We start from the raw sequence: 17,462 nt of genomic DNA, 5'->3' as shown, positions 1-17,462 counted from the left end.
TTATGCGGTTTGGATGAGTTAATTGGCTGGTAGGCTTGAAGAGCTACTTAGCTAGTAATACGGAAGGTGGCTGTATTGTGCTAATGTACGGTTACAAATTATTGCCTCAGGTAATTGTATTTATGCTGTAATACTAATAAAGCTGTGGCCTATATTTTGTTCCAAAATAAATTGTGTGTTTTTGTGTTATTTGAGAATATATTAGTTTTGCTTTGATCTGACAACGGTCATCCTCCTGGTTTTACTTGTTAAATGTTTTATTGGTTTTATTTTCTGTATGTTGTAAACCGCCTTGGTCAGCTTGCTGTATGTGCGGTATAGAAAAACTGATAAATAAATAAAATTAATTGATTGCATGACTCAGTAATAGAATTGCTTTGGTTTCCAACTACTTACTGCTTATCAGATTTACTACTTACTTGAAGCCAAAGAAGTCAAAACTACCATTTACTGTCTAACTGCTGTTTTCAAATGCATAGTTCCAAAAATGTTAGTACTTGTCTTGCATGATGATACTTTATAAAACTTCACTTGTATGGGATCACAGGTTAATGTGACATTTCTACCTGTTTAGTTCTAGGGAAGATCCGGAGTGCTGTTGGAAGTGCTCAGCTTCTTATGTCTCAGAAATTCCAGCAGTTTTATTGGCTTTGTCAACAAAATCTGGTAAGTCTTTATATATGAGAATCTATAAAAATAAAACATTTTGTCACTTGTTTGATTTAATGGTATTTTAGTGTAGCACCAGTGCAAAATGTGCCTACACAATGGGAACAAGAATCCTGTAAGTACACATTTTCCCAAAATACAGCCATAATCTGAAGAAGGGACTTATTTTATCTCAAAGCTCATGTACTACCACATCTTTTTTGGTCGTATAAAAAAATATCACTACCTAATAAAACTCCAAGGCATCAAGTCTGAATATCTAACCTTTTTTGGAACTTCCCTGAAGCGATGCAAATTAGATCATGTAGATCTGCCCTTTAGGAAAGCAGTTTCTTTACCTTATGTGAAATTCCTGTTTCTCTGATCACTTTGCTTATCTCCCAGGTATTGATGAGGTATGCTCAAGATTGCCTGTACAATAAGAACCGCACACTAAAAACTAGTGAAGGTAGTTTATTGCCAAAAAGCTGTTGGGTCAAAATAGTGTCTTAGCAGGGGAAGAGTACAAATTCAGCTTAGAACAAAAGAAGATCTTATTTTATAACATATGTCATTCATTAACCATAATTAAGGTGACATTAAACAGTACTATCCAACGTATCATAAAAAAAAAATGGGACCTATTTAGTAATTCGTGTTAGAGCAGCATAAGGGATCCTCGGATCAGCCAGTGCCATTTTGTATTTTCATACTGGTGGAGCAGGAGCGATTGGGCATTGCTCCTGCTTGGGGGTCCACAGAGGTGACTCTGCCATAAGGTGAGGGTTTGAGGGAGTCTAGTGGGTCAGTGGGAAACATTTGTGGAAATCATTGGGGATTGGGGTTATTAGACTAAGGGTGGGGGGTTTCCTACATGGGAGGGGCGGGATCTTTGTGGGAAAGAGGTAGGATATCTCCAAGGCAAGGAGGACTGCCTTGAGGAAGGAGCTTGATACTTCAGGTGGAGATGTCATTCAGGCTAGATGCCTCATTACTGATCCTGCTGGATAGGGCCCAGGAGCATCATCAGGTGCATTAGCCTGTCAACGCTCTCACAGAAAGTTAATTTTACCTCTTGAGGCATAATTAACTTTTTCAGGGTTAATGCAGATCACAAGGTTTATCTTGATCTAAGTTAAACTATTTTAATAGTTATGAGCTGCTCTGCATGTATTTGCAGCTCATTAAATATTCTAATCGCATTGTGCCAGATTTATTTGGCGATATTGGCAATGCTTGCATGAATGTTGCTGATATCTATTCTAACAGTTTTAACACGTGTTAAACATAAATTTGGCATGTAACATGCTTCACCATGTTATTACGACTTGCTAAATGAGCAACTCGATCTATATATATTAAAAGAAAGCAAACATTGCAAGCTGTGACATAATGAATATATTTACATAATACTTTATTCATAAATAAGATACTCAGGTGCTCATAACCACATTTCTGGTATTATGCAAAATAGAAGCTAATAGCTCAGTCTTCAAAGGGTTTACGTGCCTAATTTTGGGAGTTATGTTCCTAAATTGACCCTATTGAAAATTTACTAGTGATGCATTCCCAAATTTAGGCTTCTAGTTTCACGAGGAACCCAAATTTAGGAGTCTAAAAAGGAGATACCTATGGGTGCAGAATAAAAATGGGGGGAAAATGTTAGGTACTTAGCACAGATTTTCATCACTAGGCACCAATTTAGGACCTAACTCTAGAGAATGAATTTGACACTTAAATTTATAACCCTATGTTTTAGAGCTCTGAATTTAGTTGAATTTTCAGCTGAAAACTTAGGGTCCAAAATTCAGCTGAAAATAGTCGCCTAATTTAGAAGCCTAACTTAGCAGCCCAGCTTTTGTTGACTATCAGTCTGTTAGTAAAATAAGACATTTTACTTTTGTAATGCAATCAATTTTTTCCTTTAACAAGAAGGTATTTTTTCCTCATCTGTGTATGCCTCATTGACCTGAGTCCCCCACTTGCCCAGGTATATTTATTTTTTGAATTTATAACCTATTTTTCAAACATGCTCAAAACAATATCCAGTTTAAAACAAACAATATTAGCATAGATAATATGCAGGACTCAGTGAAAATGACATAATATAAAAGTAATAAAACCCTACATTAATTAAGTAAAATTAACTCACCAACATGAGAATCTAGGCTCTCATAATATTGCAGTCAGGACTGTAGGCAAAAAATAAATTACTATCTCCTGGATCTCAGTGATGGTTGACCCATATTAGTAAATGGCATTGAGATTGCATCTACTGTAAATTTCTCACATTGCACCTGATTCAGTAAGAGGTTTTCCCATAGACACAAAATGGGAGAAGCTATAATGAATCTAGCCCATTGTTTGGGCCTCAGTTATAAACATATAAGAAATGCCATTTCAGGGTCAGACTGATAGTGTATCAAGCCCAGCATCATATCTCTAACAATGGCCAATCTAAGTTGACCTAATGGTGAGATTCATTGCCTGTTTGCTCCCAGCAGCCAGTAGTAAGAGGTGGTGTTCCCCAGGGCTCTTTGGTTAATGGATCTGTCCTGCACAAACTTGTCCAAATCTTTTTCAAACCCAGCCCTACTACTGGACTAGGCCACATCATCTGGCAACAAATTCCACAGCTTAATTGTGTGGTGCCTGAAAAACTACCTTATTAATTTGGTTTTAAACCTGCTAGCAGTTAGTTTCATGACATATCCCCTAATACTGGTACTATTTGAAATGATAAATAACTGTTCCTTATTTAATTGTTTCACATCACTCATAAACTTATAAAATCCTATCATATTCTCTAACCTATTAGAATTATTTGAGGAAATAAATAAGCACATGGATAAACGTTAGCCAATCAATATAGTGTATTTGGATTTTCAGAAGAAGTTTGATAAACTCTGTCATGAAAGACTCCTCAGGAGTGTAAAAAAAGCCATGGGTTTGGAGGTGATATCTTACACTGGATTGGTAAATGGTTAAAACATAGGAAACAGATTAGGACTAAATGGTCAGTTCTCCCAATGGAGAAAAGTGAATAGTGGAGTGACCCAGGAATCTATTCTGGGACCTGTTCAATCTATTCTTTAATGATATGGAAAAGGAAGTGTCAAGTGAAGTGATCAAATTTGCAGATGACGCACAAATATTCAGAGTAGTTAAAACACAGACTGTGAGGAACTGCAGAAGAACCTTATGAAACTGGAGAATTGGGCATCTAAATAGAAGATGAAATGTAATGTGCACAAGTGATACACAGAGGGAAAAATAACTCCAATTTTAGATATACAATGCCGGGTTCCACATTAGGAATAAGCACCCAGAAAAGGGATCTTAGAGTCAATGTAGAAAGTACATTGAAAGTGTGTGGCTGCAGTCAAAAAAAGTAAACAATGCTAGGAATTATTCAGAGTGAAATGGCAAATAAAACAGAGACAACCATAAGGCTCCTGTATAAGTATATTGTGCAAACACACCTTGAGTAATGTTTTCTATACTGGTCTCCCCATCTCAAAAAAGATATAGTGAAATTAGAAAAGGAACAGAGAGGAGCAACAAAAATGGTGAAGAAGATGGAACAGCTCCCATTTGAAGAAAGACTATACCGGTTAGAGCTCTTCAGCTTGGAGAAGAGATACATGAGAAGAGATATGATAGAGGCTTATAAAATCATTAGTAGGGTGGAAAAGATAAATAGGGGGCAGCTATTTACCCTTTCAATTAATAGTAGGACTAGGGGACACTCCTTGAAACTAAGAGGTGGTAGATTTAAAACAAAGTGGCGAGGTTGGTTTTTTTTGCTCAGCATACAACACAAGCTGAGGTATTTGTTGGCAGAGAACATGTGTTATGCGTGCCGTTCGCGGCAGACCTGCAGCACAGCCCCCTCACCTTTCTACAGTGACTCCAGCTCCTGATTCCTCCTCACTGGTGGCGGTGGGCCGTCAGCTCTATCCTCAGGCCTCCCCTGGTGCCTCCGGCCCTGCCACAGTCCCTGGCATTCCTAGTCCAGCCACCGCTTCTTGTTGGGCCTCTCCGCGTGGCCCGTGGAGAGACACTGCTACTCGAGCTGCACCCCTCCCTAGGCGCGCGCACATGCACCATTGATATTTAAGTAGGGACCACGGCGGGAACCTAGCTGCAGCCCTGAATGATGACGTCAACATTGCTACAGTATTTAAGTGCAGGCTCCACTCCCTAGCTTTGCCTTTGCAACAGGTCTCCTCACTGGTCGAGTACTAGTTGCTTCTCAGAGATTCGTCTCATTCCTGCCTTCCTGTTCCTCGTCTGTTCCTGGTTCCTGTCTCCTTTTTCCTGCCTTGCTCCATTCATCGGATTGCCTACATGGACTTTGACTCTGCTTTGCCTGACCACACCATTGACTCTCTCCAAGCCCAGACCTCTGCTTCTCCTGACCACGCCATTGACTCTCTCCAAACCCGGACCTCTGCTTTGCCTGACCATGCCATTGACTCTCTCCAAGCCCGGACCTTTTCTTCACCTGACTACGCTACTGCCTATCTCCAGACCCAGACCTCTGCTTCACCTGACTACGCTATTGCCTATCTCCAGACCCAGACCTCTGCTTCGCCTGACAACGCTATTGACTATCTCTGTGATCAGACCTCAGCCTTGCTTGCCACTGCCTCCGGATTGCTGCCAGCCCTGACTCAAGCCTGTTTCTCGACGCCTCTCCGACTTACTCCCTGGACGTGTTTTATTCAGGCTTTGGCCTGCTCTTGCTCGAGTGCCCCCTATCTGCCTCCGTTCCATTGGCGCTCGAGTTTCCAGGACACAACCTTGTCCAGAGTAAGACTGTACCACCTCTCACCTGCTGTCTTTGGGCAGAACCAATCTCTACCTCGACTATACACAGAGGCCCACCTAACTCCTGCCGGCCCCAGCACCCAAAGGCTCAATCCGTGGGGAACGAGGGCTGGTATAGGTGAAGCTCCAGTGGTCTCTGTCATCATCCCACTCCGCCTGCCGACGGTGGGGACCCGTAGGGCCCTACCTACGGGTTGCATCCACCCCACCTCAGCCCAAGGGTCCACCTCTAGCGCAACAACGTGGTCACAGCAACAAACATAGCAGGGTTTTAAAAGGTTTTAGACAAATTCCTGGAGGATATTCCATAAACAATTGTTAACTGGGTGACTCTGGGAAACCGAGTACTTTTAGATGGGAGTGAACAACAAAAAACTGAATCTATTTTTTATGATGGATTACTGTCAAGAGGCTCGATGGACCTTGATCCAACATGGAATGGCACTTCTTATTTTCTTGTTAGTTATCACTTCTTCAGGCTGAAAGAGCCAGTTTCTGTGTAGCTTTTTTTCATAACAGAGCCATCCCATTTCCTTTAGCATTGGTTGCCCTTCTCTATACCTTTTCCAATTCAGTTATAGCATATATTTTTTGAGATGGGGTGACCAGAATTGCACACAGAAGTCAAGATGTGGTTGTACCATACATCTATACAGAGAAATTGTTATTCTCAGTTGTATTCTTTATTCCTTTCCAAAAAATTCCTAACATTCTATTTCCTTTTTTGACTAGCACTGCAGTGCCCAATGAGCTGAATATTTTGGTGTATTGTCGACAATGATCCAAGATCCTTTTCCTGAGTGTTTGCTCCTAAAAGAGAACCAAACATTATGTAGATACAGTTGGGATTATTTTTCTCAATGTGCATCACTTTGCACATGTCCTCATTACATTTCATCTGCCATTTAGATGCTCTGTCCCCAGTTGCACAAGGTCCTCCTGCAATTCCTCACAATCAGATCATATTTTAACTACTTTGAATAACATAATGTAATCTGCAGATTTGATTACCTCATTCTCTTCTCCCTTTTCCAGACCACAATAGAATTCAAAGTCCTTCTGGATGTCAGTGTTCTTATGTTTTCTGATTCTACCAGCAGTTGGTGTTATTTGTTTATACTGATTTTGAGAAGTATCACTGGTGATGAACTCAGGCATTTTCATCTTAAACAGGTCATGAATCCATTTATATTTTTTATTTATTTATAACTTAAAATTATGTGGAACATAAATCAAAGCACTTTCCTTCATATCGCTGGTTAATTATGTTAATACTGGATAATCCAGTTAATAACAAGAACAACTGAAAAAAAAGACTATCATAAAAATAAATTGTTTATTAATAAGACCTTTCAATAGGTTCATATATCACAACATTCAAATTTGTATGAACTATGCAGCCATCATTGCACTGTGCTAAGGTAATTGCTCACAGATGTCTCTCTCCTATAGTGACTGCATTCTTTTAGGAATAGTTGTTCATTCATGAACAAGATGTATATTCTGGTGGACAGAAAGCTCTCAGTAACAATAATAAAAACAAAACAAAACACTAGCAAGAATAAACAGAACATTATTAAACAACATTTCAATCATGGGTATGATTAAGTAATTGTAATTAATTTTACTGCCATTTACATAACACTTCAAACAATTTTACTCAATTTATTAGGGCATAATTTACAATTTTATTTGTAAAATGTCTGTCCATGAAAGTAAGATTTTATCATTTTTCTTACACATAAAAGGGAAAGATAAACTCTTATTCTCTTATGAGTTTTTATTTCTCTTTTGTGTGTGCCATGCTGGGTCAGACCAAGGTCCATCGAGCCCAGCATCCTGTCTCCAACAGTGGCTAGTCTGGGTCACAAGCACCAGGCAGATCCTCAGCAGTTGATCAGCTCCTTGTCTCTCATTCCCAGGGATAAGCATTAGCTTTGCTAAGTCTACCCTCTTAATTTTCTTTTAAATCTGCAACCATTTTCATGCAGTAATAGTGTTAAATAACTATTCCCTACTTACTTGTTCCACACCATTCATAATTTTATAAACTTCTATCATATTCCCTAACTTATTTGAATTCAGGCTAATTGTTTATGGATTTTTTCCTTCAGGAACTTGTCCACTCCCTAAAACCTGCACTCGGGCGCAGATTTGTTCGCGCAACCCGGCGCAAACAAATCTATGCCCGATTTTATAACATGCGCGTGCTGCCGCACGCATGTTATAAAATCCAGGATCAGCGGGCGCAAGGGGGTGTACAATTGTGCAACTTGCGCGTGCTGAGCCACGCAGGCTGCCTCCGTTCCCTCCAAGGCCGCTCTGAAATCGGAGCGGCCTTGGAGGGAACTTTTCTACCGCTCCCCCACCTTCTCCTCCCTTCCCCTATCTAACCCATCCCCCAGCCCTAAGTTCCGGGGCTTGCACGCGCCACTGAGCCTATGCAAGATGGGCTCGGCGCATGCAGGGGCAGCTTGGGGTAGCTTTTTGGGGGTTACGCGCGTATCTTACGCACGTAACCCTTTGAAAATCTACCCCAAAGTTTTTAGTACTTTTTATTGACTAAAATGAAATAAGATGCATCATTTTTTCATAGAATTTGTGCCCAGTTCCAATCTGCACATTCCATGATTATCTGAAAAACAAACAAAAAAAAAACCCACTGAACTTCTTTGACGGAGCCCCAGTAAAGAAAAGGTGTGACAATTGTGTTTAATAGTGAATATTGTATTATTTTCTTGTTGTACAACTTCACCAATTAAATTAATTTTCTATCTGCCATTAACAATTATTTGTGTCATTCTAAGCATACAAAAAAATCCTGCCCCTTTCCTTTCACTCAGTAGAAATATAATTAGGGCTTCAGGTTTTTGCAAATTTTAATTGGAGAAGCTGTGAAGCCTGATAGGAGCAGTAGCCCTAAACTTATTTAACTTGCACACTCGTTGCTTACATTTTCTCTCTATTTTTTATTGTTTCTTTTACTTCCATGCCAACTAACTCTGTGTCATTAGCTAGCCATCTTCAATCATCATGTCTGAGCCTGCTATCTTACAAAAAGTTTTAAGAAGTTAATTATTTTAAAAGAAATTTGCTGTCAGCTCATTGAACTGGTTAATTACATGGACAAAAAAAGATGTCAAAGTGATTGCTTTCAAAATAACAATTACATATAGCTTATAAATTCATGAAATAACCTGTGTTTAAAGAGTTTGCATCCTGCAGCAGTGTAAAGGTTCTTTGAACATCTTGTGATTAAAAAATTATTGTTTCTCTTTTAAATTCATTTTTATAAAAATAGTTTTACAATTTGAAGAAGCAAACCACTTGTTTGTTTATTTATTCTTACTTAAACATAGGCTATGATACAGGTAATTCAAAGAATCCCCCTCACCCCCCAAAAAAAGGAAGATTTCCATGTATTAGAAAGCCGCTGTTAATGCAAACAGTATCCCACAGATTTTCAGTAATACTTTAAATCACAAGTAGGGTGAGCAATCAAACCAAACTCTTGATCCATATCAAAGCCCTGACTGTTATATAATATCTTGTAAGAAAGTAGCTTTAACTTGTGACTTCTGCTGTTTATAACTGCTTTAACTCATCATTTCAATATTATAACCTTGTTAATGATGGCAGATAAAGACGCAAATGGTTCATCCAGTCTGCTCAGTAAAGGGTACATTTTTAAATCCCAGTGGGGGTAAATCCCGGGGTTTACGCACGCCAAGCCAATTTTCAAATGGGCCCGGTTATGATCATAAACCCTGATATGTGATTAAGTGCCAGGGCCTGAAAAGATGGCAGTCCAGGGGCGGAAAGGGGAGGGGCTGGAGGAGCCGGTACAGCGGCCATTTGCCGCTGTGCCGGGGAAGCGCACACCGGCAGTCAACTGGCACGTGCAAGTTACTTCTGCTCCAGAGGAGCAGCAATTTAAAAAACAAAAAAAAATAGGTAAGGCAGATTGGGTTTAGGGGGTGGGGAGGAGAGGAGAAGGGGAAGGGGAAGGGGAAGGGGAAGGGAGGCTAGAGTAGGGGGTAGGAAAGTTCCCTCACAGTCCGCTCCTTAATTGGAGTTGACTGGGAGGGAAATGAGGAAAGCTACGATGTGTTGCCGCGCAAAACTAGCTAAAATCTAACCGCCTCTTGTGTGCGATGCATGCACATGCGCACACAGATTACAAAATCCGGTGCACATGTGCACGCAGTCTGCTGATTTTTTAACATGTGCGCGTCCATGTGCGCGCACCAGGTAGCATGCGCACACATGGAGGCGCATGCATATTTTTTTAAAATCCACCCTTAAATTGTGTTGCACTTGAAGGTGGACCCTTGTCCTGGAGCAGTGTAGAACGGCTCCATGGTAGGGACCAGGAAGCACCTGCCCCAGGGGGCGGAGCACAGGAGGAGACAGAGACTAGGATGAGCTTCACCACCGGAAGCCCATGGTCCCCCCAGGTGGAGCCCTAGGGACCCGGATCGCTTGGAATTAGGTGGGCCTCACAGGGTGTCCTGGACAGGTAGTAGAGAGGCATGCCCACGAGTAGCAAGGGAGCGTGGTCGGTCACTAGGCTGTAGGTCTGGAGAACCAAGGAAGACCAGTACAGAGTAGGTGATTACAAGGCAAGGGACAAAGCCAAAATCAGGAGACGTGAAAAATGGCAGCCGGAATCAGGTTCAGAGGATCAGTCCGAGGAGTAGTCAATGAAGCAGGGGTCAGGTTCCAGAGATCAGACAAAGTCACAAGGCAGGCAGAGGTCAAGATCCAGGCAGTGAGCAGAATGGTCAAGGAGCAGGCCGAGGTCAGTACCAGAGAGACAGGCCAAGGGTACTACCTGAGGAGACAGGACAGACAGACGCTGAAACAGAAGGATGTTGAAACAGGAGGACGCTGGACAGGCTGGAACAGTAGGATGCTGGAACAAGACTGTGAACATGGAGGCAAACTAGTACATTTACAGTGCTGACACGATTGCCAAGGCAAGGAACTGCAGGCAGGAACTTCCTTATATCGTACGTTCAATCAGGGCGCACCGCAGAGCTAGGACCCACCACTGGCCATAGAAGAGGCTGGGCGGACTGCGTGCACGTGCGTAGGGGTGTGGACAATGCCACCGAGGACGCTGAACTCCGGCGTGAGGCCTGGTGCGCAGAGGAAGACCCGGTGACTGCCGTCGCGGGACACTGAGGCCTGGAGGAGATTGTGGCTGCCGCTGGGGAGTCCAACCCGTGACCTGCAGATGAGCTAACGAGGTGAGCAGGCCCGTGCATGGACCGGGCGCAGATGGGGCGTACAACAGTACCCCGTTCTAGGCCTCCCTCTACGCAGCCGAGGAAAGTCCTGAGGAATTCTTTATCAAGAATGTTATGGGATGGTTCCCATGAGTTCTCCTCGGCCCCATAACCCTCCCAGGCTAAGAGGTATTCTCTTCTGCCTCGATGCCAATGGACGTCAAGGACCTCTCTTACCTGGAGTGACGAATCTGGCTCGGTAGAGATCCGTGGAGGTGAAGGATCTCTGCGAGAGGGCCAGGAGAGGACCAAAGGCTTCAAAAGGGAGACATGGAATGTGTTGTGGATGCCCATGGCACGAGGTAGTTGAAGTTGATAAGACAATGCTCCCACTCTTCGAAGACCTGGAAACGGGCCGTTGAACTTGGGAGCCAGGCGATGAGAAGGGAGTCTCAACCTTATGTGCCGGGTGCTTAACCACACCTTCTGACCAGGATGGAAGAGTGGAGCGGGACGTCTATGGGCATCTGAAGTGCACTTGGAGCACTCAGCGGCCTGGGTAAGGTGTTCTTTGACTTGATTCCACACCTGGTGAATGGTGTGGGCCATGAATTGCGTGGCTGGAGAAGGAATAGTCAGAGGAACTGGAAGTGGCAATCGAAGTTTTCACCCGAATACCACTGAGAATGGAGATATGTCAGTGGCAGCAGCGACACCTCCTGGAGTTTCCACCCAGAGCTGCAGGGGCCCATAAAGCACCGGCGTTGGCGCCTGGCATTGAAGCCCATCTACCAAGGCCTACCTGCTGTTTGCTGCCTGAATCTATGCCTCAATGACCATTGGAGGCTCGGACCCTGGTAAAACCTGATTGCTCCACCTTTGTTCCACCGGGACCCGTTGCCTAGCTGCATTTGTTCTCCCCCGCTTCATAGCTCCGCCTCCTGGCATTTCCACTCAGAGCCGCAGGAGACCATAAAGCACCGGCATCGGGGCCTGGCACTGAAGTCCTTCTACCAAGGCCTACCTGCTGTTTGCTGCCTGAATCTATGCCTCAACTACCATTGGAGGCTCGGATCCTGGTAAAACCTGATCGCTCCACCTTTGTTCCGCCGGGACCCGTTGCCTAGCTGCATTTGTTCTCCCCCATTTCATAGCTCCGCCTCCTGGCATTTCCACCCAGAGCCGCGGGAGACCATAAAGCGCCGGCATCGGGGCCCAGCATTGAAGCCCTTCTACCAAGGCCTACCTGCTGTTTGCTGCCTGAATCTCTGCCTCAATTACCATCGGAGGCTCGGACCCTGATAAAACCTGATCGCTCCACCTTTGCTCCACCGGGACCCGTTGTCTAGCCGTGCTTGTTCCAACCCGCTTCATAGTTCCGCCTCCTGGCGTTTCCACCCAGAGTCGTGGGGGGCCATAAAGCGCCAGCGTCGGGGCCTGACATCGTGCGCAACAATGGAGCTTGCCCCTTTGTGCGCCCCTTCATGCGATCCTGAGAAGTTATACAGACTTTATCTTTTCTATTTTTTCCTTTTTTTAAAAAAATATCCATTTTTTACAATGACGGTAAGATCGAACTTTCTATCTCAATTCATCCCAATCTGTATTAACCATGGAAGATATGAAAAGCCAACCCCAAGGAATGTTACAAAAAATAAAAAAATATATACAAAATGTTGCAACCATCACTGCCCAACGGCTTCACTCCGCCTCCCTTTCTTTTTCTGTGACTCCTCCTGCTCCTTGTGGACGTATGGCTGCCGCAGAGTCTGCCTGCTGTCCTCTCCGGTGTCCCCAGACTGGCTTGGGAGCTGCCTCCCACCATGCTCCTCGTGTACCTTGGGGTGCGCACGCCGCGTGGCCCTCATTCTTATTTCCTCTATGGCGCAAACCTCAGGGGCATCCCCCTGTGATGATGTCACACTGCCTGGATATTTAAGCCTATCGTTTATTGCTAGCCGTTGAGTTAGCAAGGGATTTCGTACAGATGGGATTCACTCTCCATACCCAGCTACTCTGCCTCCAACTTCTATTGGACGTTTTGCTGCTAACGGGGTACCCGCTCCTCAGGGGCCTCTCTGCTTCTTTCAGGTCGCTATCAGGAACCGGTATTTGCTCCTCAAGGGCCCATGTTCCCTGATTCACTGCCTGTGTCCATCTCCTCTTCTACTTGGAAGAATTCGCTACAGACACCATCTGTGAGTACTACTACCATCTACTCCTCAGAGCTGTTTTCTTGGAACCAGGTACTCGCTCCTCGAGGTCCTGCCTCCATTCCAGCACCAGTGCCATCTCCTACTTGGAACTGCTCCGTGAGTACTTGCCAATGAGTCTCTGCTCCCAGGGACCTGATACTCGCTCCTCGAGGGCCAGCTCTCCCTTTCTCGGGGCTTCTCCATACTGGGGACTCTGGGGACTCTGTGAATGTCTTATTGTACTCATTCTCTCAGTTCTTCTCACTACAGCACTGCTACCGGAGAGACCACTGTTCCAGCGCCCTGAGGAATACTAGCCCAGCCGGGCTCCATCTTCTACTCACTACCGCCACCTCTGGTGGCTTCACAAACTGTCTAAATAAGGATATAATCTGTGTTTGTGTGTCCAGAGCTGAGCCTGACCTGTGGCCCCTCACGGGACTTCCCCCCATGAGCGTGGTCAGCTGCCACAGTGTCCAAGGATCCACCCAAACCCTACAAAACATAACACAAAAAGAATTTTAAAAAAAATCATTAATCGTAATTTAATCAATATCCCGTTGATTAATAACATAAGAACAAATAATTGCAGTTTAACAAACTGTTTAATTCTTGCATTCTTTTTAATCAATATACAAGCACTTGCTAAAAAAAACAGCATTCATATCTGATATTCTTCATGATAGCAGACCAGATTTTTTCACAATAACCGAGACATGGGGCCTCATTTTCTAAAGTATTGCAGGCCTGCAATACTTTAGAAGATGAGGGGCGGGGGGCCGAAATAGGGGGCGGTGCAATCACTGCCGGTTTCGCACCCAATAGCGCCACCATAAGGTCTATCTCTTGGTCCATGCACATCAGCTTCTCACCACTTACCACATACTTCTTCCGTTGATTTCTGCACTCCAAATGCATGACTGCACTTTTTTCAATAAATCTTTACTACCAAGTATTAGATTACCCCTCAAGCTTTCTTAGATCAATTTTCATTTTGTCTACTCCTTAGGGATATCTAGTCTATTACAGATCTTAGTGTCATCCTCATAAAGGCAAACATTTCTCTCTAACTCCTCTACAATATCCCTAACAAAGACATTGTACAGAATCTGCTCTAAAGCTGATCCCTGAGATACTCCATTTATCACCTTTCTTTCCTCAGAGTGAATTCCATTTACCATTACCCTTTGTCTTTTAATCATACAATCAGTTTTTAATCCAGGCTACTACTTTAGGACCCACCCCCAAACTATTCAGTTTATTAATCACGTTAGAGAAATTTGATCAGGAAAGCGATTATTAAGCAATATTAAATAAATAAGGCGAACAAAATCAATCAATCAATTAATTAAATAATTAATGAGCCTCCTATGTGAGACAGTAACAGAAGCCTTGCTCAAATCCAAATAAAGTACATCCGATGCATGTGGTTTCTTAATTTCCATCTGTTAACCACTAGGGATCCTCTGTGTTAATCCCATGCCCTCTTTAATTCCATTACTATTCTTGCACCCCCTTGCATGTGCCGAGCTGCGCAGCCTGCCTCCGTTTCCTCCGAGGCTGCTCTGAAATCGGAGCGGCCTCGGAGGGAACTTTCCTTCTGCCCCCAGGGTCGGCGCACGCATGTTATAAAATCCAGGGTCGGCGCGTGCAAGTTGCACAATTGTGCACCCCCTTGCGCGCGCCGACCCTGGATTTTATAACATGTGCGTGGCTGCGCGAGCATGTTATAAAATCGGGTGTAGATTTGTTCGCGCCGAGTAGCGAGAACAAATCTGCGCCCGTGCGCAGGTTTTAAAATCTGCCCCATATTGCCTTGGATACTGTAACCCATTGGATTGCAGATAATTAATTATCCTTTACTTTATCAGGATCTCCATTAATTTTCCCACCATTGAGGTCAGGCTAACCAGCCTATAAGTTCCAGCCTCCTCCGTGCTACCACTTTTGTGAAGTGAACCATAACCACCTTCTCCAATCTTGTAACACCTGTTAGGATTTCCAGCCGCGAGCAGCCGCGGCTGGCCCCCACTACCTCCATCCATGGCATCGGGACCACCACCAGCACTCTTGCAGCAGCAGGGAAGCATCCTCGATGCAGGCTGCTGGCCTCTTCCTACCTGGCTGCTTCAGCGGCTGACTTCCTTCCGCGCTCCGTGGGGGGAGCGACGACTCTCGACCTCCTCTTCGCGGCATCGAGCCGCATGCTCAAGCTGCCTCCTTCCTAGGCGCACGGCCGTGCCCCCTGCACACTCTTAAAGGACCAACATCACCTTAAACTGTTTCAGCTGCTGGATGACGTCAGGGCTCAGGGACTATTAATAGGAGCCTCCTTCTTCCATTCTCCAACTTGGCAAGGTGTCTGCTCGCTTCTGTGAGTTGTCTGTGCTTCATTGTGCTCTTACTCCTGCTCCTGTCTTCCCAAGTCCTGCTCCTGCCTTCCCGAGTCCTCTCCCTGCCTGCCTGCCCTTCCGAGTCCTGTTCTTGCTGCTCTCCTCAGCTTCTGGATGGATATCTGTCTCCTGACATCGGACTGGCAATTGGTAATTCCTGGCTCCTGATCTCAGACTGGCGACTTGTGATTCTTGGCTCCTGACCTCGGACTGGCGACTTGTGATTCCTGGCTCCTGATCTCGGATTGGCGATTGGTGATTCCTGGCTCTTGATCTTGGACTGGCGATTGGTGATCCTCCGACTTCTGATCTAGGACCAAACTTTGGCGATGTCTTCATCTTCCCAAGGGCCCACCTCAGTCCAGCCAGCCATTGCTTCAGTTCAGCCTCGCCTCCCGATGGTGGGGACCTGTGGGAGTTTGCTCCCTCAGGTAGTGTCAACTCCCCCTCGGGCAAAGGGTCCACAACTCCTCGGTCAATCACAACAGATTGCCAAGTCCATGGTCCCGGCAAAGGCTTCGGCTCTTCAAGCCATTCTGGACATGGTGCAAAGGATTATGGAGCAGCAGAAGGCCCTGGATTCACTCGCCGCTGCAGTGGAAGGCCTGAACCAGCGTTTGGACTCCGTCGGGCCTATGAATCCTGCTGTGCCATCAGTGCCTGTTACCGACCCAGTGATTCCTCTACCCGCTCCCCCACGCTTTTCTGGGGACCCTCGCTCCTGTAGAGGCTTCATCAACCAGTGCAACATGCACTTCCATTTACAACCAACCCTCTTCCCTGACGATACCACAAAGACAACTTACATCTTGTCTCTTCTTGATGGGAAGGCCCTAGCCTGGGCGTCTCCCTTGTGGGAGTGCGATGACCGCGTTTTACGCAATTTGAGAGAGTTCTTGGATCTCTTCCATACCGTCTTTGACAATCCCACTCACCAGGCGGCCTCCGGAGCAACTATTCTTCATCTATGCCAAGGTTCCCGAACACTCACTGGAGTAAAAAGCACTCATGTGAAGACATGAATAGAACAAGAATTTGTGAAGATTTGATGACCCAGGCAGAGAGTCCATCAAACTAGGTTAAGAGAACATTGCACAAATCTCATCTTTGTGTGAGTTTCCTCACTCTGAAGGTCATCAAATCTTCACAAGAGAGCACTGTTCTGTTCGTACATTTCACTTTGAATGTCAAAGTGGCCCCTAACCCCCTACACTAATAACTAAACCTCACCTCCAGTGACTAGGTAGGCCTCATATAGAGGTATAAATACCTACCTAATATGAGAGCATTATGGCTAGTCTCTCTCTCTCTCTCCAGTGGTTGTAGGAGGCCATAAGAACCTGGCAAGTACCCAAAAACAAAGGGCATGCATGTCTGAAAATCTATCCAATGCTAGAAATAGCAGTGGCTATTTTCTAAGTCAACTTAATTAATAGCAGGTAATGGACTTCTCCTCCAACTTTCTCAAGATAGTAACTAATTGTACCAGATTTTTAAACATTTTTCTGGTTTCCTTAATAGCTCTATTTGTTTAGTACCTTTAACCTTTTACCATAAACTCCTAGCAGGGTTCATTGCCATGGTAAAATACCCCAAAACTATCATGTTAACTTCTTAAGATTCTTAGCAACCTCCACAATTCCCTTTTAGGTGTAATATTCCCAATCACCTAAAGTTATAGAGGCAATTTTAAAACTTCCATACAGTTCCTAGACTCAAGGACTGCTAAGCAACCCCAAACTTCTTTTTCTATCTTTATTCTCACTGAGTTCAATTTTGCTGAAAGCAAAGGCAAGTAAAAGTTGACAGTATTAAAAAAAAAACAACTCCCTATTTTTCCTTGAGCCACTCTAATTACACCATAACAGTGCTATAGGCTCTATGTAGGCAGCCTGTCCTTGATCTCATATACTAGTATGCAAGGAATAACAGAGAGGGAAAGATAATCTTAAAGGCTTACTTAGCTTTAGGATAAAATTAAGTTTAAACACAATTCTGCTTCTGCCTCAGCCTCTCCATCCTCCTTACCTTCCATGAATGCTGGAAAAAGAGGATGGTATACTGCCTCTTTCGCCATCTGACTGTATAGATGGCTACCTCTTTGCTGAATCTCACCTGTCTTATAACACCAGGCAGCTGAGTCATTATCACTGAGCTCTTAC

The 17,462-nt window shown here is 44.4% G+C and overlaps 1 protein-coding gene across 1 annotated transcript in view; it reads left to right on the top strand.

Annotated features, from left to right (window-relative positions):
- The window catches only part of DLGAP2 (DLG associated protein 2), a 511,962-nt gene that overhangs the window by 442,189 nt on the left and 52,311 nt on the right, over positions 1-17,462 (top strand). Inside the window, exon 8 of the mRNA XM_029595762.1 lies at positions 575-666. Coding sequence (XP_029451622.1) covers positions 575-666 — 92 coding nt within the window. The remainder of the gene's footprint in view (positions 1-574; positions 667-17,462) is intronic.

This window comes from Rhinatrema bivittatum, chromosome 3 (assembly GCF_901001135.1).
Source record: "Rhinatrema bivittatum chromosome 3, aRhiBiv1.1, whole genome shotgun sequence".
Lineage (NCBI taxonomy): Eukaryota > Metazoa > Chordata > Amphibia > Gymnophiona > Rhinatrematidae > Rhinatrema > Rhinatrema bivittatum.
This window is presented reverse-complemented; position numbering and strand designations above follow the sequence as displayed.